At 41.0% G+C, this 23,479-nt stretch overlaps 1 protein-coding gene and 1 non-coding gene across 2 annotated transcripts; one reads left to right on the plus strand and one right to left on the minus strand.

Moving 5' to 3' along the window:
* Positions 1-56: 56 nt before the first annotated feature.
* Positions 57-23,397, minus strand: LOC5508690 (gem-associated protein 5). Its single transcript, XM_048733454.1, has 27 exons — positions 22,997-23,397; positions 22,277-22,458; positions 21,859-21,986; positions 21,461-21,701; positions 20,874-21,018; positions 20,385-20,597; positions 19,745-19,830; positions 16,470-16,546; positions 15,560-15,684; positions 15,014-15,087; positions 14,779-14,876; positions 14,574-14,654; positions 14,228-14,370; positions 13,872-14,046; positions 13,225-13,686; positions 12,838-12,960; positions 12,529-12,630; positions 12,001-12,138; positions 8,447-8,594; positions 8,003-8,122; positions 6,543-6,627; positions 6,208-6,333; positions 5,541-5,697; positions 5,228-5,391; positions 3,723-4,800; positions 3,327-3,451; positions 57-1,422 (listed from the first exon to the last, which is right to left on the minus strand). Exons 1-27 carry the CDS (start codon positions 23,309-23,311, stop codon positions 1,216-1,218), a joined length of 5,118 nt encoding a protein of 1,705 aa, XP_048589411.1. The 5' UTR covers positions 23,312-23,397; the 3' UTR covers positions 57-1,215.
* Positions 11,185-11,257, plus strand: Trnaa-agc. Its single transcript has one exon. It is a non-coding gene; the product is annotated as a tRNA-Ala (tRNA).
* Positions 23,398-23,479: the final 82 nt, after the last annotated feature.

Consider the following 23,479-nt stretch of genomic DNA (forward strand, 5'->3'; position numbering starts at 1 on the left):
GGAGGGGGGTATGCGCGGAACATTCCATGTCTACGTTTGAACTCTATGGATGCGTCTTCGTGACATCGCTATTTTGGTTTTATTCAAACTATTGAAATATTTTATCGTTTTGGTTATAATTCATATCTACAAGTTATTTCTAGTTTTTAAGGATTGGATTTCACAGTGATTCAAGTGAATTGAGCTACTGAAGTGTAAACTGGTTTGCACTAAATTGTTGCGGGAGTAAAAGAGCATGCAAGTGTGAACCAGAGTACTTAAAGAGCCTCGATCAGCCCTTGCTTGGGTATGCTTTCATTCAATACTGGAACTCGAATTATGTAAGTTTTACACTGCAGTTGTTAAGTTCAATCAAAAATCTCACAATAGCTCCCGCAAATCAGCCGATGGATGTGGATACTTTCTCCCACTTGGCATGGCGCTGAAGACAACATGGCGTGGAAATGTATGTACTCACACTCGTCATGGCGCTAAAGACAACATGGCGTGGAAATGGATGCATTCTCACACTCGTCATGGCGCTAAAGACAACATGGCGTGGAAATGGATGCTTTCTCGCACTCGTCATGGCGCTAAGGACAACATGGCGTGGAAATGTATGCATTCTCACACTCGTCATGGCGCAAAAGACAACATGGCGTGGAAATGTATGTTTTCTCCCACTCGTCATGGCGCTAAGGACAACATAGCGTGGAAATGGATGCTTTCTCCCACTCGTCATGGCGCAAAAGACAACATGGCGCGGAAATGTATGCATTCTCACACTTGTCATGGCGCAAAAGACAACATGGCGTGGAAATGGATGCATTTTCACACTCGTCATGGCGCTAAAGACAACATGGCGTGGAAATGGATGCTTTCTTTCACTCGTCATGGCGCTAAGGACAACATGGCGTGGAAATAGATGCTTTCTCCCATTCGTCATGGCGCTAAAGACAACATGGCGTGGAAATGGATGCTTTCTTTCACTCGTCATGGCGCTAAGGACAACTTGGCGTGGAAATAGATGCTTTCTCTCATTCGTCATGGCGCTAAAGACAACATGGCGTGGAAATGGATGCCTTCTCTCACTCGTCATGATGCTAAAGACAACATGGCGTGGAAATGGATGCCTTCTCTCACTCGTCATGGCGCTAAAGACAACATGGCGTGGAAATGGATGCTTTCTCACAATTGGCATGGTGCCAATACAAGCCTAGTATTCCTTTTCTTGCCTTATTCCAAGTTACCAGAGCATCTAGCAAAAACACGTGACAAACACTTGCGCTCTCGATCCCACTGCGCATACTCCAACGCCCACTTTGCCACATCACGTCCCAGAGTGTAGAGTACTGCAGGCTCGTACACAGGAAGACCGTCTGTGTGGCAACATAGGTAGCCCAAGATCATAGCGGCATCGACAGGATCGGGAAACGGAAGGTCCTAAAGTAAAGAGATTTAAATAATTATAATATCTGATCAAAACAAGTAGCACTCAGGAGCAAGGTTCAAATGAGAGCTTGAGAAACAACAAAGAGAGTGCGTAAACGTAACAATCAGCAGTAAACTAAAAACAACAAAGAGAGCAAACTTACCGAAAATAAAGCCCACAAACAATCAAATGAGCGCGTAACAATCGACAGCATATTTCAAAGAATAAAGCGCGCAAACAATCAAAATGAGCGCGTAACAATCAACAGCCAATAACAAAAAATAAAGCGCGCAAACAATCAAAATGAGCGCGTAACAATCGACAGCAAATTGCAAAGAATAAAGCGCGCAAACAATCAAAATGAGCGCGTAACAATCAACAGCCAATAACAAAAAATAAAGAGCGCAAACAATCAAAATGAGCGCGTAACAATCGACAGCATATTTCAAAGAATAAAGCGCGCAAACAATCAAAATGAGCGCGTAACAATCAACAGCCAATAACAAAAAATAAAGCGCGCAAACAATCAAAATGAGCGCGTAACAATCGACAGCTAATTTCAAAGAATAAAGCGCGGAAACAATCAAAATGAGCGCGTAACAATCAACAGCCAATAACAAAAAATAAAGCGCGCAAACAATCAAAATGAGCGCGTAACAATCGACAGCAAATTGCAAAGAATAAAGCGCGCAAACAATCAAAATGAGCGCGTAACAATCAACAGCCAATAACAAAAAATAAAGAGCGCAAACAATCAAAATGAGCGCGTAACAATCGACAGCAAATTACAAAGAATAAAGCGCGCAAACAATCAAAATGAGCGCGTAACAATCGACAGCCAATTAGAAAAAATAAAGTGCGCAAACAATCAAAATGAGCGCGTAACAATCGACAGCAAATTATAAAGAATAAAGCGCACAAACAATCAAAATGAGTGCGTAACAATAGACAGCAAATTACAAAGAATAAAGCGCACAAACAATCAAAATGAGCGCGTAACAATCGACAGCAAATTACAAAGAATGAAGCGCACAAACAATCAAAATAAGTACGTAACAATAGACAGCAAATTACAAAGAATAAAGCGCTTAAACAATCAAAATGAGTGCGTAACAATAGACAGAAAATTACAAAGAATAAAGCGCGCAGACAATAAAAATGAGCGCGTAACAATCGACAGCAAATTAAAAAGAAAAAAGCGCGTAAACAATCAAAATGAGCGCGTAACAATCGATAACAAATTACAAAGAATAAAGCGCGTAAACAATCAAAATGAGTGCCTAACAATCAACAGCAAATTACAAAGAATAAACCGCGTAAACAATCAAAATAAGTGCGTAATAACCAACAGCAAATTACAAAGAGTAAAGCGCACAAAAAATTAAAATGAGCGCGTAACAATTGACAGAAAATTACAAAGAACAAAGCGCCCAAACAATCAAAATGAGCGCGTATCAATCAACAGCAGATCAAAAAAATAAATGTGGACTTTAAAAGCACACTAGCATACACACATAAAAAAATAGCAAATTACAAAAGTATTAAGCGCACAAACAATCAAAATGAGCGCGTAACAATTGGCAGCAAATTACAAAGAATAAAGCACACAAACAATTAAAATGAGCGCGTAACAATCGACAGCCAATTGCAAAAAATAAAGCCCGCAGACAATGAAAATGAGCGAGTAACAATCGACAACAGATTACAAAAAATCAAGCGCGTAACAATCGACAGCAATTTACAAAGAATAAAGCGCGCAAACAATCAAAATAAGTACGTAACAATCGACAGCAATTTACAAAGAATAAAGCGCGCAAACAATGAAAATGAGCGCGTAACAATCGACAGCAAATTACAAAGAATAAAGCAGACAAATAATCAAAATGAGCTTTTGATACAGAGAACTACACGTCACCTTGTAGACAAATGCGTCAAGTTTGCGTTGCAGGAGTTCTTCCTCGTGCTCTATGGTCTCTAGGGTCCATGAGTCGAGTTGATACCGAGTCTCAAGAGTCGCGGCACGGGCGCCGAGGCCGAATCCTGAGAACAAAGATCAGTTACGTTTAAACGGGCCACCAGAACCCGAGTAAACAATAAGTCACGTCTAGACGGCCATCAAAACGCGAGTACAAGAATAGGTCACGTTTAGACGGCCACCAGAACCAGAGTACAAAAATAAGTCACGTTTAGACGGCCACCAAAACCCGAATACAAAAGTATGTATATAAAAATTTAATATAAAAATGGCCTTGTTTGTCATCATATTTTTAAATTCGAAGAACATAAGCCCCATAGTACTATCTGCCAATACCTTGGTCTGCGGCCTGGTCAGCACCAGTTGCCATATTGTCCAGCTCGCCACCCTGAATCCCGCCACCAGGGAGCGCCTCTTCAGGCGACACCCCCGGTCTCTGCTCTCCCTTTGTCGTCTTTGTCGCCGCAACGCTCGCTAGGATCCGCCGAGACCGCAGCAACACCACCGCCTTTTTCACCTCATTTAACTGTTTCTGAAGCGACAGTCTGTGAGCCATGGTATCTAGTATCAAGTACTTCTTGGCCGCGAGTAGGACTTGTAGGATATCACAGGGCTTGTCCATCACGGATACGGGCCCATGATGGCCCACGTCACCCGCCAACATCTCATCGAACACGGACACCTTAACATCCGGTGACCTCTCATCGGATAGCTTAACATCCGGTGACCTCTCATCGGAGATTTTAACATCCGGTAACATATTATCGGACACGTGACCATGAGTACCGACGTCACTCGTTGACGACTCGCCAGTCTTTCTTAATGAACTACCATTCAAAGTTGAATAATCATTAATCGAGTCCGGGTTTTGATTGACGTCTGAGTGGCTCAGTTTGTGAGTTTGAGGTTCTTGCCCATTGGTCACGTGGTGAGCCTTCTTCTGTACCACATGTGACACGGGTTCCCTCCACCACAACTTGTACAGCGCAACCATCCAGTAAAAACCGCTGACATAGTCGTACAACTCTTTGCAAGCCCCCAGCATCTCATCACCTCTATGAGCGATAGGTGTATCACTCGTCCCGCTATGCATGATTGGCCCCTCCTCAGTCCCGCTATGCATGATGGGCCCCTCCTCAGTCCCGCTATGCATGATGGGCCCCACCTCAGTCCCGCTATGAATGGCGGATATATCAAGAAGTCTTGCTAAGCGCTGGCCAAGCCTGATGACGTCACGAATTGACTCGCTGCCGTACGGGAGAAGCAGGTCGCATAGGGCGGTTACCCAGTCCAGGGCGTTGTTCTTTATACAACTCTCAAAAACCTGCAGCAGCGACCTGACGCAAAGGACTGGGTCCTGGAGGAGACCACTGACCACAGAGGATGCGATGCCGTAAGTGACTCGTACAAGAAGCTACGGAACGGATATGAATGAAAGATGAATAACAGAGTAACAGAATCTAAACAATGTAAATGGTGGTGGGGATATCTACCTGGGCTTGGGTGATAATCATGATATTTACCTGAGCTGGTGTGATAATCATGATATATTAGCCTGAGCTGGGGTGATAATCATGAGATATTTACCTGAGCTGGCGTGATAATCATGAGACATTTACCTGAGCTGGGGTAAAAATCGTGATATTTTTACCTGAGCTGGGGTGATCATCATGATATATTAGCCTGAGCTAGGGTGATGATCATGATATTTACCTGAGCTGGCGTGATAATCATGATATATTAGCCTGAGCTGGGGTGATAATCATAAGATATTTACCTGAGCTGGCGTGATAATCATGATATATTTACCTGAGCTGGGGTGATAATCATGAGGTATTTACCTGAGCCGGGGTTAGATTCTCATCAAGATTGCTGTCCCTATAGCTATTCAACTGCTCAGCAGCGGCCAGCAGTCGCTTGTGGTCAGCAGTCAACACATTGGCTTGTTCCCAGGCCCCTAAAAGGCGCCTTACAAACCACGGGCTTTTGTCGCTAGCAAGCGGACCTGCAATAAGTTGGCAAACTTTATTTCTACCTCAAGCCGAGAGAGAGGGTTATTAGAAGGAGGAGGGGGTATTAAAGCATTATATCAAATTATGACTATTAGTGTATAAAAAGTAGCTTTTTTTTGTACTCTCATTTTTATTAGTTTACCTGAAGATTGTATACTTGTGACAAATTCTTGTTCTATCTGGCTGTCATCTGAAAGCCTTGAGGGGTGAGGCTCAGAGAAAACGTCAACTGTCAAAACTTCTTGTCCAATCAGCTCCTGGTATAGTAGCTCGTGAGTGCACAGAGCAAACATATAGCCCTAGGAACACAACACATACCTATGAATACTAACGATAAACATATAGCCCTAGGAACACAACACATACCTATGAATACTAACGATAAACATATAGCCCTAGGAACACAACACATACCTATGAATACTAACGATAAACATATAGCCCTAGGAACACAACACATACCTATGAATACTAACGATAAACATATAGCCCTAGGAACACAACACATACCTATGAAAAGTCTAGAGGGACACTAGTCTGGTAACATATCTACCATACATAGTCTAAAGGGACACACACTAGTCTGGTAACACGTCCACCATACATAGTCTAAAGGGACACACACTAGTCTGGTAACACGTCCACCATACATAGTCTAAAGGGACACACACTAGTCTGGTAACACGTCCACCATACATAGTCTAGAGGGACACACACTAGTGTGGTAACACGTCCACCATACATAGTCTAAAGGGACACACACTAGTCTGGTAACACGTCCACCATACATAGTCTACATGAGCACACACCTCTACATCCTGACACCCTTCAAGCGCCAAAAAAGCAGATGACCAGTTACCAGTCCCCAAGTGCTGGTGCAACAGGCGGACAGCAATGGCTGCAGAGAGCTGGTCTTCACAGAAAAGCTTGGCAACCTGGCAGGGAGGTCAGATCATTAAATTGATAGCTTCTGTATCTACAGTTAGGGTCAATACGTGATGGACACATTATTCAGTCGAATATTTTGCAATAACAGAAAATAGTAATAGTCATTTATATTGTATTATATAAGTTGAATAATATTATGGTGACTATTAATAATTAACAAAACTACTAACATAATTATCATTATTATCACACTAACTTGAAGGGCAGTGCTTAGAGAGGCGTGGTCCCCTCTGGTGCTGAGTATCCGTACTGCATCTGCCGGTAGATGAGCTGCTAGGTAACTAGAAAACAAAAGGCTGATCTGATGACAAGCAATAAGCATGTGATTTGAGGCAAGCGAAGAATATTAATTTAACCTTCTGTAAGTGAACATATCAACCTCTATACTCTACAACAGACTTAAATGACATCAAACCATCTGTCATGTCCCTTTATAGAGCCACAGCAGGCCTCGAAATACCAAGGGGGGCATGGTACAGACTAGGTTGCACAGCCACACTCCTCTTTTTACAGATTTATTTGTGTTAAGCTTTTTTTTCTTCAAATGAAAATAGAAAGAATGCAGATTAACCAAATTTTTCAATAACTTTTCGGTAATCAAGCTTATAGCAAGATTACTGTGAGCATTTCTGTAAGTTGCTTTGCTAGATAACTGGAAAGATTAAAAGGAGTTGGTTAAGCAACATTGAGAACACCCATGTGTACCCATATAAACCATCTGACACCTCCTATCTCCATGGAAACCATCTGACACCTATCTCCATGGAAACCATCTGACACCTCCTATCTCCATGGAAACCATCTGACACCTCCTATCTCCATGTAAACCATCTGACACCTCCTATTTCCATGGAAACCACCTGGCACCTATCTCCATTACACCCACTAACCATGTGTTCCCCATGTAAACCATCAGACACCTATCTCCATTACACCCACTAACCATGTGTTCCCCATGTAAACCATCAGACACCTATCTCCATTACACCCACTAACCATGTGTTCCCCATGTAAACCATCAGACACCTATCTCCATTACACCCACTAACCATGTGTTCCCCATGTAAACCATCAGACACCTCCTATCTCCATTACACGCACTAACCATGTGTACCGATGTAAACCATCTGACACCTCCTATCTCCATTACACGCACTAACCATGTGTACCGATGTAAACCATCTGACACCTCCTATCTCCATTACACGCACTAACCATGTGTACCGATGTAAACCATCTGACACCTCCTATCTCCATTACACACACTAACCATGTGTTCCCCATGTAAACCATCTGACACCTCCTATCTCCATTACACGCACTAACCATGTGTACCGATGTAAACCATCTGACACCTCCTATCTCCATTACACGCACTAACCATGTGTACCGATGTAAACCATCTGACACCTCCTATCTTCATTACACGCACTAACCATGTGTACCGATGTAAACCATCTGACACCTCCTATCTCCATTACACGCACTAACCATGTGTACCGATGTAAACCATCTGACACCTCCTATCTCCATTACACGCACTAACCATGTGTACCGATGTAAACCATCTGACACCTCCTATCTCCATTACACGCACTAACCATGTGTACCGATGTAAACCATCTGACACCTCCTATCTCCATTACACGCACTAACCATTTTGCTGCCTGCTCATATGCATTTTCTGTCTCCAGTTTTTTGGCCCAGCTGACATACAGCTCATGAAGGACAGGGTCGGAGTCACATAGCCGCACCTTGGCTAGCGCTAAGGCTTCCCTGATGAAAGAGGTAAACTTCAAGATGCAACTCATGCCACAGGGGTATGAGACTCAGCACATCATTCAGACTGAGGTATCTTTGCAGGGATTATGAGAGGGGGGCATTATGTGCTAGTGCCCCCTTCTCCCAGTAATTGTGAAAGTCACACAAATTCATTTAGCCAGGTAGTGTTATTATGACAATTATCATGAGACATTTTAAATTTTAGTTTTTAACACTTTTGTCAGGAGCTTGATGACCAAAAAAAGGAGGAAGAAATATAACTAGAATTTCCACAAGACAATGGGATGTTCCTATTTCCGCGGATGCTAAAGCTTGTACCTGAACATTGCCTGGTTCTTGTACACATTGATAGCTTGGTCCACCCTGTGGCAGGCAAGGTAGTAGAGCACTGCTTTCTGGTGGGATCCCTGTGCCACCAGGTGATCAGCATATAACTCAGCTGTCTTAAGCCATACATCATGTCCCGCTGGGGAATAAAAAAGAATCATATTTGTTAGAGTAAAACTCTAAAATGTTTCTATAAGCATAATAGTTTAGATAATCAGCCTACTGATTTTTTTTTCTTTTGTTCGTTTACGACAGCCCAAAAGTTGGTAATAGGGGACTTGTGCTAAGAGATCATGTGACTGTTTGGTGGCAAACTAGCGTGCGCTCAGGCTTTTAGAGGCAAAATAACAGCAACAAAAGGCAACTTATTCAGCACTTACAAAAAAAGCCAGAATTTTTGTTTTCAGAAAAGGTTTAATTTCATTTAAAGATTTAATTTTCTGGTTTTTCTTGGGTGTGACGGGTGCAGTTATTTCTGATTTTTTGTTTGAATTTGCCACCCAGAAAGGTCACGTGATCTCATAGCGCAATTCCCCTATTAGCAATCTTATGTATTGCTGGTGAAAGGATAGTTATACCAAACAAAAATAGCTGAAACTCAGTTGGAAGAACATTAAGGACACCAAGCAAACACTGTTAGTATTTCAAGAAATTTTATTGAGATTTAAGACAAAAATCATACGCTCAAAAGTCACCATAAATTCTCTAGTGGGTCGTAAAAAGTAATGAGCCTGGGCTACCTGTGCTTGAGCGTGAGAGCGGGCCTCACACGAAACTTCTTTCTACAGGAATGCTGAGGTTTTAACTTTGTGCAGAAAACGACATCCTCGTTAAAGCCAAGCTACCTTCCGACCGCTCTCCCACCAACCAACCTCCCGGTGCTTTCCGTTGTGGAACCTGCCCCTATATTAGAACCGATGGCCTTACAAGCTACACATTTTTCTCAACAGGTGAAACACGACCTATAACCTCCCACATAACCTGCAATACTAAAAACGTGATTTATATGATTCAATGTAACCGCTGTAATCTTCAATATATTGGGGAAACTAAACGCAAATTAAAAGAACGCTTTAATGACCACCGCAGAACTGTAGACTCTCAATCTCGATCCATACCAACCCACGCCGCTGAACACTTCCTAAAACCCAACCACTCCGCTTCTGACATAGAGCTAATACCTATTGAAAAAATAAGAAATAACCGCGACTCCATCCGCAAAGCAAGAGAAGCCACACTGATAGCTCGCGCTGGCACTCTTGAACCCGGTGGCCTCAACCGGCGTGAAGAAACCGTTTAGCTACTTAGTAATCCACACCACCCTATTTACCATCTTCCATAAGTCACTAAATTACTATTTTTACCTTTTGTTAGTTAATCATCAATGAACTTTGTACTTTGTCACTCAATTACTATTTTTACCTTTTGTTAGTTAATCATCAATGAACTTTGTACATATACTAGCTATAACATGCCATTGTAACTCATTTATAACCTGAAGAAGGCAGGTATTGGCCTGCCGAAATATCGTTCTAAAAAACATAAATCTGCGTTGTTGTCGACTTTTTCTTTTAAAGGTTTTAGTAAATAAAAAGGCACATTAAAATTCGTGATTTGCAATTTTGTTTTCATAAGAAGATTAACAACTTGTGGACTATAATAAAAAAATTTGTGCCACCGGCTATACTGTATGCATAGCACATTTTCAAAGTGCCACCGAAAGTAGCGTTGTCCAAAGGCAAGGGGATTTTATTTTTATTACTGGGATACCTGTGGTAGCACAGTTATAAATTGCAACTGTTTTTTTTTTCGTGGTCCCGGGAAATCTGCAATGTTTTGCAATACCCCAAGAGCCTTTGCGCCATAGTCAATACTTCGCTTGTTTTAGTGTATTGATTGCGACCTTACAGAAGCCTTTTTCTTACACGAAGTATCTAGCTTACTGTCCTACGTCATTGTAACGCTTAGTTACCAAAAACACACGTCGTCGCTTGGCTGTTCTAAATAATCGTGGAAGTATTTTAAAGCCAGAAACTTGTTATTTAGGCTAAAAATCGAGAAAACTGGAGACAGCCGTGCAGCGAGTTTTTTTTTCCCTCCTTTACCGGAAGCCGTGCAGGTAGACACAGCGAACAAGTTGCAGATCTCAGGTATCCCAGTCAACCCTGCGCGCAGGGTCTAGTTTTAAAGACATCAATACATCGATAAATGTTTCCTCTATCTAAATAAAGATGGAAAGTCATTTGTTCGTAAAGGTTGCATTTTCTAGCGTTATTAAAAAATAAATAAAAATAATCTCTACCGCTCATTTGGCTCACGCAAGACCTTGAGCGGCTACCCCTCATTTAGCCACTGCGAAAGCAGATAAACACAGGAGAAGAGAAGACATGCGATAATTCAGGCATCATGCTCTGTGATTTTATTTTACGAAGCATAAACCATGGTTTATAAAAAAAGTCTTATTATTTTACCTACCATACAAAAGCATAGGACCGAACAGCGGAGTTAAAAAGTGTCCCTTTGAACGATTTGAAGTAGTAGAAAATAGTAGAAAGGGTTTTATTATTTTAACTTCTGTAAGGCTCAAACCTTGAGATAATTTGAGATAGTTAGGTCATTATTACTAAAAAGATCAAGCAGTTTGTTTACGATATTGCTTACAACTGTCACGCAATATTTAGCGCATGAACTGATGACATAACTTTTTACGTCCCATACCTTCACAGGTCGGGGGACTAGCTCAAATGGTAGAGCGCCCGCTTAGCATGCGGGAGGTACCGGGATCGATACCCGGGTTCTCCACGGCACATTTTTTTTCTAGTTTTTTTTTTTTCATCCGTTGTCCTTCTTGGACAAGAATTATCACCGTATATATTACTACATTGATTTTCACGAAAAAAAAAAAAAAATAGAAAATTCATATTCTAATTCACATATACAGTACTGCAGTATTTCAAGTGAATTGGATTCGAAGGTCGATCAAAGGACTTATTTGTTGTTACTTACGGTAAAAAAAAAGAGTAAGTATGAAACAAATCCAAGAATAGTAAACTCTATTTTAGTTTCTCATCTACTTTTTTTAAATGTAAAACTCGCTTTTAATGGAATAAACCGAATCCAGATATCTTCCCATCACCACTTTTGCCACATAAGGCCAAGTCAAAATAAAAACATGTTTATCGTCCTGATAAGGCCCTTTTTATTATTATTTTTTTGCTCCTTGGTTTATCAAAGATTTGTACGATTCACACAGGAAATTCCCGCGATGTTGCGAACGGGTGAAAAAAATTGTAAGAAAAGCCTTGAACCGGGAACGTCTGCCTTTATTTCAGTGCCCAGGCACCGCTAACGCACGAAATTTGAAATTCTGAGGTACAAACAATCAAAAAAGCAGCAGAAATAATTAAATAAAAAACTAAGCAGTTAAGTCCAAAACTTTTGGGCCGTCAAGTAACAAACAGAAGGTAAATAAATGTTGAACCTCAACAGCCCTCTGGAGATTGGAGACAGAATAATAGGTTGAGGGACGAAGAAATTATTCTTACCCAGGGGGCTGAGCGCGACGAGCAAATCCGAAAGACCCTTTTTCTTAGACGCCATCTCGAGAGCGCCGGCCAGGTTACCCTTCCACACTTCTAGTTGAAGTTGATATTCCATGTTACTGTTATCGGCATGATGCTGCCCTGTGGGGGAGAGGAATAGTAAGCGTTTTTCAGGCCTGTGGGGGAGGGGGAGAGAAAGCATATGCTGGCTTGTGGGGAGGGTGAAAGAGAGCATGATGCTGCCCTGTGGGGGAGTGGAATAGTAAACGTTTTTCAGGCCTGTGGGGGAGAGGGAGAGAAAGCATATGCTGGCTTGTGGGGGAGGGGGAGAGTAAGCATCATGCCGGCTTGTTAGAGAGAGAGATAGATAGCATTTTGCTGGCTTGTGGGGAGGGAGAGAGAGAGCATGATGCTGGCTTGTGGGGGAGGGTGAGAGTTAGCATGATGCCGGCTTGTGGAGGGAGATAGATAGCATTTTGGTGGCCTGTGGGGAGGGGTAAGGGTCCTGCGAACAACTTGGCATATATGTACCTTCTGTAAAAAGCATAGAGTATGCGCTTTGTCGATCAGCAAAAAGCCCAAGATTCACCGAGTCTGACTGCCCGGGTACCGCTGCTGACTCAGATAGACTATCTACATTCACAAAAACGAAGAGTTATACACATAAGGATAATTATACATGGTGACAAACGTACTCAGAGGGAGGGGGTGAGACGAGTTCAGCTAATGTCGACCCAGCTTACAAAATCGATTAAAGCTTTCACATTTTCATACCATAAGGATAGCGATGAGTGAGACAAAATTGCTGCTCAGGTGAAAAAGACAAAGGCTAATATTAACCTTTGTTGAGAAATCTTGCGAGTGCAATGCATTCCTGCTGGGCCGCACCCTTTGACTTGTTATCAGCTATTGCAGACAGCGGGAACATCGACTTCACTTTCTTCTTTTTCTTGCCTCCCTCAGCTTGTGGAAGAAAACAAACAAACAAATTAATGGTTGACTCTATTAAGAATGTCTTTCTTTTGGTTGACTATAATAATTTCTTTTTTTTGAATAGCTCTTCCTTTTTTCTGTACCGTATGTCCATCTTTCATACATTTTCTTAAGGGCACAACAGCAACATCAGTCCGTTTATTTAAAAAACAATCATCAATTAACATGAGGGCACACCCAAACATGTGCTTTTGATTCCTTGAACATGAGGGCAAAATATAGTTATGTGCCTACCCTTTGTCTTAGAATTGATATGCACAGGACCACTATCCCTGGTCCCAACAGAGCTCCTATCATCCTCGGTTGAGCCCACAGACACAGCATCTGAATCCAGTGGCTGCTTTATTCTCCAGTCTAGATTGATAGGGGATGCCGTCACGTGACTTTCTTTAGAAGGGTCATGCGGCAGGGGAGCATCCGCTGACCTCTGCTGTGGTCGTGGGCCCACTCTCCAGTCACGATCCATGGGATCCTCGGTGGTTTTAGGAGGTTTTGAGGGGGGAGGGGGAGAGGTGAGGGTTTCGGTGTTCTCTGAGGGTTGATTATTCTCTGGTGCTGATGCTGATGAGGCTACGTCCCTTTGGAGTGCGGCTTGCGAGGGCTCGCCTGTCTGTGCTTTGGATGTATTGTCAGGTGCATCCTTGCCCTTCTGTTTTCTTTTCTTGGACTTGCTCCCAGAACGAGGTGTATAACGCTCTGAAAGGTGTCAAGGATCTTAGAGATAACACAGTACAATATTTGTACATATATGAAAAGAAAGATGAGTTGATAGATCAGGCGGACAGCCGGATGGTAGGACTGACAGATGAACGGACAAATGCATAGCAGAGGAAGGGCAAACAAACAGCTAGGCAAAGAGATAGATGTACAAACGGCCGTACCGACTACGGGGGGGTGCGTGTGAGTTTGCAGACTGACTCTCCACGGTCTGACGGTTCCATCCTCCCCACCACTAAACACAACATCCGGGTCCAGATAACTCCAGCACACAGACATGACGCGGCCCACGTGACCTCGGTAGTTTGCTATTGGCTGGTTGGTCTCCACATCCCATACCTGGAGATTCATTGCTTATTTCAAAGGAATACTGGTACAAACAATAAAAACAACCTTCAAAACACCTTACACAATAGCTAGGTTACCAAGGGTCTTTTGTATATAGTATGTGCCCAAGAGATCAGCGGTATGCGTTTAAGCCCTTGAATACGCATGCGCTCATGTGGTCTGCGGTTCGTACCTGAGCTGAGCCATCGTAGGAGCTTGTCACCAGTCTGTCTGGGTGATGAGGGCTCCATGACAACGCTGTCACTCTTCCACAGTGGCCAACCAGTTGGCGGTAGCTTGCTGTGATGGTTGATGGAGCGTCATGTGACGCACATTCTGCAACACAACCATATATTTAATTACATTAGATTTTTACATATACCAAATAAGAATGCAAAGCAAAGCAACGGGAAAACGTAAGGCAAACAAGATGGGACACAAGGAGATGTCACGCAGCTTTTCCTAAATCATGGATGTGTGCCTTTTCTTCCACTGTTAACCCACCTATGGCTTTACTAAGATCATGGATGTGTACCCACCTATAGCTTTACTAAGATCATGGATGTGTACTGTTGACTCGTTAGACCCCGATGCTAGCCACCAAGCACGGTCATTGTCACCTGCATGAATTTATAGAATACCTGCTTTTTAGTTGAATATTTGTATAAAGCAACAGAGTCAAAAGCAACAATAAGCCACACGAGGTATTTTGAAAAGTATAGGAACACAGAATATGATACTCACCATACCCATGATGCCAAGCGAGGCAGGTGATCGCCTTCTTGTGTACAGCAATGATACAAACTTGCCGCAGGGAGGGAGGGACAAAAATCTCTATTGAACTTAAAAAAATTGTTTAATATAGAAGTTCATTTCATAGACTGGTTGAATGAAATTAAACATTCTGAATTTTTATTATCCTTGTTACTGTTGTCTTTGCTGAAACTCTCTATTGGCAATGCTAAGTAGACACACTCACCCATCGTCATTCCCAAGAGCCATAGCGGCACCATCTGGACTCCAAGAGACATCAGTACGAGACACCAATTTTCGCTTGTTAACAATGAAAGAACAACAATGAGTCACCATACCTGTGGTAACTCAAATATCAAAGATAACAAGCTTGCCAGATTTGAAGAAGGTGTTATAAGTGTTGTGGTTTGAAATGCTTCTTGGTTTGAAATTGTTAAAACCAGTTTGAAAAAAATTCAAACCATGCCACATTTGTTGTGGTTTGAAATGCTTCTTGGTTTGAATTTTTTTCAAACTGGTTTAAACAATTTCAAACCAAGAAGCATTTCAAACCACAACATAAGCTACTTGCTTGACACCATTCATAAGTTATTTACGAAGAGCTATTTCCAGTACTTCATTATTTCATCCCTGATGAAGTCTGGATGTTGAATTGCAGCCGTCTAATTTTTCAAACTCAAAAAAACAAATATGACCAATTGGGCCCCTAAGTCAATCTCATGTGTTCTTTTATCTTTTGCTGGATTTGGTGAGAGTTTTATAAACCACTTACCTTAATATCATTGGTGGATTTGATGAGGGTGTTGACGTCAACTGCGTCAGATAAGGTGTGGCCTGGGCGGTGTTGAAGCACTGTTCCTTCCCCCCCACAGCTATACACATGGAGACCTTCCTTGCCTTAAGTACAGACAGACATTGCCAACTAAGTCAAACAACATGGCACAACTCCACACAACACTAGAAAAATGCTATGCAAGTGCGCAAATAGATAAACAACTACCAAGAATGCTTGCTACCAAATTGTCATGCTACTGACAAAGCATTATTTATCTTCCTGTAATTGAATGTAAACTGTCTCTCACTTGGTTGTGCATAGATAAACAGAGGAAAGGTTTATATTCTTTAAGGTTGAATAGCAAAAAAGAACTCCAAACACCTTGCAGAATTAAGATCTTCTCTAAAGATACACAATGGCAATAAAGTTATTATAAAGATGATTATTATTTGTAAAAAGTGGACCAAGTTGTGATAATGTGATTACAGGATAGTTATTAAGTGATGATGGAGTTCGTAAAGTTTGTTCGGTGATGGTGAAGATAATGGTTGTGGTGGTGATGTTGGTGGTTTTTAGGATGATTATGGTGATGATGATGGTGGTGATGATTATGATGGTAATTATGGTAAGGATGATGGCAGTGATGATGAAGATGATGGTAGTGATGATGATGATGATGATGATGATGATGGCGATTATCATTATGGTGACACTGTTGGTGTTGTTGATGTGGTGATGATGGTAATGGTGATGATGGTGACGCTGATGGTGTTGTTGATGTGGTGATAATGATGATGATGATGATGCCTATAATGATGTTAATAATTATAGTAATGTTTATGATGTAAGGATAGAAAAGTGACACACATCCCCGTTTAGCCTTATTCTATCATGGTACAGCACTCACCCTCATCAGGGCAGGAAGGTCCCCAGGATACTGAGTAAACAGTCTTCTTGTGATACATGGCAAAAACCTCAGGCTTACTGAAATGGTGTACAATAGAACATCTACATGACCACAATTAATTGTACAACTTCACGCACAACAATAGATACTGTATGTATAGCCAGGGCTATATTTCACCAATAGATACTGTATGTATAGCCAGGGCTATATTTCACAGATAGATACTGTATGTATAGCCAGGACTATATTTCACCAATAGATACTGGCTATATTCCACCAATAGATACTGTATGTATAGCCAGGGCTATATTTCACAGATAGATACTGTATGTATAGCCAGGGCTATATTTCACCAATAGATACTGTATGTATAGCCAGGGCTATATTTTACCAATAGATACTGGCTATATTTCACCAATAGATACTGTATGTATAGCCAGGGCTATATTTTACCAATAGATACTGTATATATAGCCAGGGCTATATTTCACCAATAGATACTGTATGTATAGCCAGGACTATATTCCACCAATAGATACTGTATGTATAGCCAGGACTATATTCCACCAATAGATACTGTATGTATAGCCAGGGCTATATTTCACCAATAGATACTGTATATATAGCCAGGTCTATATTCCACCAATAGATACTGTATGTATAGCCAGGACTATATTCCACCAATAGATACTGTATGTATAGCTAGGGCTATATTCCACTGATAGATACTGTATGTATAGCCAGGGCTATATTTCACCAATAGATACTGTATGTATAGCCAGGGCTATATTTCACAGATAGATACTGTATGTATAGCCAGGGCTATATTTCACCAATAGATACTGGCTATATTCCACCAATAGATACTGTATGTATAGCCAGGGCTATATTTCACAGATAGATACTGTATGTATAGCCAGGGCTATATTTCACCAATAGATATTGTATGTATAGCCAGGGCTATATTTCACCAATAGATACTGTATATATAGCCAGGGCTATATTTTACCAATAGATACTGTATGTATAGCCAGGGCTATATTTTACCAATAGATACTGTATGTATAGCCAGGGCTATATTTCACCAATAGATACTGTATGTATAGCCAGGACTATATTTCACCAATAGATATTGTATATATAGCCAGGGCTATATTTCACAGATAGATACTGTATGTATAGCCAGGGCTATATTTCACCAATAGATACTGTATGTATAGCCAGGACTATATTTCACCAATAGATATTGTATATATAGCCAGGGCTATATTTTACCAATAGATACTGTATGTATAGCCAGGGCTATATTTCACCAATAGATACTGTATATATAGCCAGGGCTATATTTTACCAATAAATACTATATGTATAGCCAGGACTATATTTCACCAATAGATACTGTATATATAGCCAGGGCTATATTTTACCAATAGATACTGTATGTATAGCCAGGGCTATATTTTACCAATAGATACTATATGTATAGCCAAGACTATATTTCACCAATAGATACTGTATATATAGCCAGGGCTATATTTTACCAATAGATACTGTATGTATAGCCAGGGCTATATTCCACCAATAGATACTATATGTATAGCCAGGGCTATATTTCACCAATAGATACTGTATGTATAGCCAGGGCTATATTTCACCAATAGATACTGTATGTATAGCCAGGGCTATATTTCACAGATAGATACTGTATATATAGCCAGGGCTATATTTTACCAATAGATACTGTATGTATAGCCAGGGCTATATTTTACCAATAGATACTATATGTATAGCCAGGACTATATTTCACCAATAGATACTGTATATATAGCCAGGGCTATATTTTACCAATAGATACTGTATGTATAGCCAGGGCTATATTCCACCAATAGATACTATATATATAGCCAGGACTATATTTCACCAATAGATATTGTATATATAGCCAGGGCTATATTTTACCAATAGATACTGTATGTATAGCCAGGGCTATATTTTACCAATAGATACTGTATGTATAGCCAGGACTATATTTCACCAATAGATACTGTATATATAGCCAGGGCTATATTTTACCAATAGATACTGTATGTATAGCCAGGGCTATATTCCACCAATAGATACTATATGTATAGCCAGGACTATATTTCACCAATAGATACTGTATATATAGCCAGGGCTATATTTTACCAATAGATACTGTATGTATAGCCAGGGCTATATTTCACAGATAGATACTGTTATATAGCCAGGGCTATATTTTACCAATAGATACTGTATGTATAGCCAGGGCTATATTCCACCAATAGATACTATATGTATAGCCAGGACTATATTTCACCAATAGATACTGTATATATAGCCAGGGCTATATTTCACCAATAGATACTGTATATATATAGCCAGGGCTATATTTTACCAATAGATACTATATATATAGCCAGGACTATATTTCACCAATAGATACTGTATATATAGCCAGGGCTATATTTTACCAATAGATACTGTATGTATAGCCAGGGCTATATTCCACCAATAGATACTATATGTATAGCCAGGACTATATTTCACCAATAGATACTGTATATATAGCCAGGGCTATATTTTACCAATAGATACTGTATATATAGCCAGGACTATATTTCACCAATAGATACTGTATATATAGCCAGAGCTATATTTCACCAATAGATATTGTATATATAGCCAGGGCTGTATAGATACTGTATGTATAGCCAGGACACTATATTCCACCAATAGATACTGTATGTATAGCCAGGGCTATATTCCACTGATAGATACTGTATGTATAGCCAGGGCTATATTTTACCAATAGATACTGTATGTATAGCCAGGACTATATTTCACAGATAGATACTGTATATATAGCCAGGGCTATATTTTACCAATAGATACTATATGTATAGCCAGAGCTATATTTCACTGAGATAGATACTGTATGTATAGCCAGGGCAATATTTCACAGATAGATACTGTATGTATAGCCAGGACTATATTCCACCAATAGATACTGTATGTATAGCTAGGGCTATATTCCACTGATAGATACTGTATGTATAGCCAGGGCTATGTTTCACAGATAGATACTGTATGTATAGCCAGGGCTATATTTCACTGATAGATACTGTATGTATAGCCAGGGCAATATTTCACCAATAGATACTATACAGACTCAAAGTATTGAGTCTGACCAAGAGGGGGGGTGGATACTGCACTTATTTGTAAATTTTGGGCAATGAGAGCAGAAAAGAATGTACCTTTTTCCTATGGTATTGTATATCCCGACTTGACCATCATCAGTGCCAAACGCCAATAAACCTTCCTTCTGAGGGTGCCAACACACCTGAGAGAACAATAAAATACACTGTTGTTGCAAAAGCATTTTCAAAAAAGGGAAGTTACAAAGACTAGACTAGACTAGAACTAGCATTTTATAGACTAAACTAATGTTGCATTACACTGCAAAATAATAGCAGTTATTTCTACTTGTATCACTTTTTATAAACATTTGGAATCACAGTCAATATCAAAATGTTTTGATTATAAGTGGATATCCGTGTCTATATTTAATGTAATGAAAGTCAGATGAAATATGAAGGTTCTACACTGTAGTTATGTTTTTATCTATCAAACCCATAGAAAATACTTTTGATCCAGTAACTGCAAAACCACCAGATCTGATCACTGGGTGTTTCTACTGAGAAAATTCTCATACCTCACAAAGGGGGGTGGGGTGGGGTGGAGCAGTTGCCCCCAAGAAGAGACAGACAGACAAAGGAAATAATGCCTTTTCCCTCCCCCAAGCAATTGAAAGGAATGACTGCAACTTGCCCCCCACCCCCCCCCCAAAGAAAAACATTTCTAGGTAGCTACAGCCTTTCCCTATATCACACTTACCATCATAACCTTAGATTTAATCCCTTGCCATAGTGATATGGCATCATAGGGAGCTGATTCAGATGTGGTGTGCCACACCCGTATCATATTGTCCCCCACGCCTAATGCCAATGTCCCAGGGTCGAGGGGAGAGATGGCCATCGCATACACGTAACCTCCCAAGGTTGCGATGGTGCAGATTTGCTGGCACCTTGCCACATCCCAAAGAATTACCTTAAGAAAGAAAAAGCAAATAAAATGGATGATTGCACAATTTTGTTGATTTTTAACACAATATTTATCTGTACAATGCTATTGCAACTACTAAGCCTTTATAATAAACACCGTGACCATGCCCCAAAAAGTTATCCAATGACTGCTTTTTTGAACAATTGGGCGAAATAATGTCTGAAGAAAGGATTCACATAGTTTAAAAATTTAAAATACTTTTTAAAGATGTTCTACACTTTCAAACACAATGTTAAGCACATGCTGCTAGCTCCACTGCACCTGTCTGTCCATGGAGGTAGTCATTAGCTTTGTCCCACAAGGTGTGCAGGAGACATTGAATACAATCCTTGAATGGCCAGATCCAAACACATGAACCTTGTCTTTTGGGCTTGGGGTGGACAGGTCCCAGAGTAACAACTCACCCCTAACAGTAAGAAACAACATTTTTAGCTATAAGAACACCTTAAGCCACTGCCAGCAAAATGTTATACCACCATCAGCAACACTTCATGATGCCAACAGCAACTCCTCCTGACTACAATAACTATAGCTCAAAACCCTAACAGCAACACCTAACAACACCATCAGCAACTCCTCACAACACCACTAGCAACACCTCACAACACCACATAACACCTCACAACATAATCAGCCAACAGCATTTAGCAACACAATCAGCCTGATTACCTTGAAGGTCACACCTCAGAAACAACCAGAGACACCTCACCCATAAGGGCAGATGGATCTAGTTTTTAAAACCAAAATGTCCCCTCAAAAATTTGAGTAGTTCTGTACGAGTAATTTCTTAAAGCAATGTCCCAATGACTTTAGACAGATGTACAGGTATCTCAGGTTTCGTAACTTACCCATGAGAACTAGTGATAATCTTATTGCCCAGATTTTGAGGCCAGCAGACAGACACCCACATGCGGTCTTTGCTGTGCCAGTCCTGTTGCTTGTCTCTCCATTTCTGGGTCGATCGCTTGGGTAAGTTCCAGAGTGTTATCAGCTTGCCACTTAGCGTATCCCACAACCGTATGGTCAGGTCACGAGATCCTGAGATGAGTAGACTCCCTTGTGCATCATTTGCTTTATTTTGGAGTGGACCTGAGGCAAGGCATCAAAATTATCGCTTTGTTCTGACCAGGCGTGTATGCGCCTATACCATCGAATGTGTACTGTACCTGGTTACAAATGGGTAAAACTATGTGTAAAAAGTGGAATTGAAATCACCACTGAAAGACAAACAGAATCCCTAAATTACCAAAGTCAAGATGTGCAAGGGGACACCATGCCAGACTATGTACATCACTCTCATGACCTAGGAGACGGTGAAGTGGGAGCATCCCTTGAGAGTCTACTTGTAGGATTACAATAAGCCCATTCTTGTACCTGTGTTTGTGGGAAAAGTCAGAGCTTTAGTGGATCTGGTAGCTGTCTCCCTGCTTCATTGCGAGCTATGGTCCCTGCAAATCTAATAACCCATCTAATGTATCTCCCCCCTAGCCATGACTATGGTCCCTTCAAATCTAATAATCCATCTAATGTATCTCCCCCATAACCATGACTATGGTCCCTGCAAATCTAATAATCCATCTAATGTATCTCCCCCATAACCATGACTATGGTCCCTGCAAATCTAATAATCCATCTAATGTATCTCCCCCATAACCATGACTCACCCAACTGCAGCTTGTTGGCTGGACACACTTGATGACTCAACACAGAAGATGTATTCCTGGATAGGACAAGTACTATGGACTGTGTTCTTACTATAGTACCAAGCTATCACTGTGCCCTTCTCATCAGCTGATAGAATAAGGTCTTTGACTTGTGGTGACCAGGAAATGCTGGTTACTTTTGCCTGAATGAAATAAACCAAGACATATGTTACTTTACACTATTTCAAAATCATTGTTATCCTCAGGAAGAGAATGACAGTGTATGAGAACCAATCTTATAAATCTAGGTAGGTCATCAAGGAGCAATCATTCAACATCTTACGGGTAGGTAACAAAAATTAAAATAAAATTTTAGGAAGCCAAGATCTCTAAAAAAATATTTCAAAACCTTGGGTTATGGGAAAGACCAGAGAAAACCAAGCAATTTATTTGAATGTAAGAAAGAGAGAGAGCAGGAAAACTTTGATACCTCCCCCATACACCAGCATATCATCATCATTAACTTAATCAGCATCATCTCAGTGTAAAAATAATATAAAAACAACCCCTTTACGCCATCTACTTTTCATGTAGCATAGTTTTTGTTGCTACTGTTGTTGTTATTTTGCTATTGGTCAGAGCTTAGAGTTTGCAGTGTTCCCAGTGATTGGTACCAGCGTCAACCCCCCCCCCCCCCCCCCCTAAACCCTATTGCTATTCCTAAGTAACACTGTATGCTACCGTGTGGGTGGTATGGTTGGCCAAAACTCCCTTGGTCTCAACATCCCATAGTCGGACTGTCTTGTCATCTGCGCCGCTCGCACAAAGTCCAGGGTGTAGTGCATGAGGGCAGAAACGCACGGAGCTAACCCGGTCCGTATGCTCAGTAAATTGCCCCCTAAAAGCCGGGACCGGTCCATTAACATCTAGTAGATACACGCATTTCTTGGCGGCGAATCCGTACAGTCCTGTTATGCTGAAGTCCGTCCCTGTACTGCAGTACCAGTTAGGTGACGCTGGAAGAACGTAGTTTGTCAGATCTGACGTGTCCGCCATTTTGGATCTTCCCGCGTTGGAGAGACTGGGAAGAGTCCCAGTTATATCACAGGGAACCCTCTAGAGTGCGGTTGACTGAATCTGTTTTCCTGTTTTCCATATGTTTATACAATTTCCGATCTTCTCCGTCGTCAATTTCCGATCTTCCCCGTCGTCAATTTCCGATCT

The sequence above is a fragment of the Nematostella vectensis genome, chromosome 10 (assembly GCF_932526225.1).
Source record: "Nematostella vectensis chromosome 10, jaNemVect1.1, whole genome shotgun sequence".
Classification (NCBI taxonomy): domain Eukaryota; kingdom Metazoa; phylum Cnidaria; class Anthozoa; order Actiniaria; family Edwardsiidae; genus Nematostella; species Nematostella vectensis.

Bases quoted from the DNA above. Each gene is read 5' to 3' on its own strand.
- LOC5508690 (XM_048733454.1), bottom strand. From the start codon at position 23,311: ATGGCGGACACGTCAGATCTGACAAACTACGTTCTTCCAGCGTCACCT. The intron at 13,687-13,871 runs GTACGGCCGTTT...GACACCTTTCAG, and splicing joins CACGCACCCCCCCGTAGTCG to AGCGTTATACACCTCGTTCT. The intron at 12,139-12,528 runs GTACATATATGC...TCTCCCCCACAG, and splicing joins CTCTATGCTTTTTACAGAAG to GGCAGCATCATGCCGATAAC.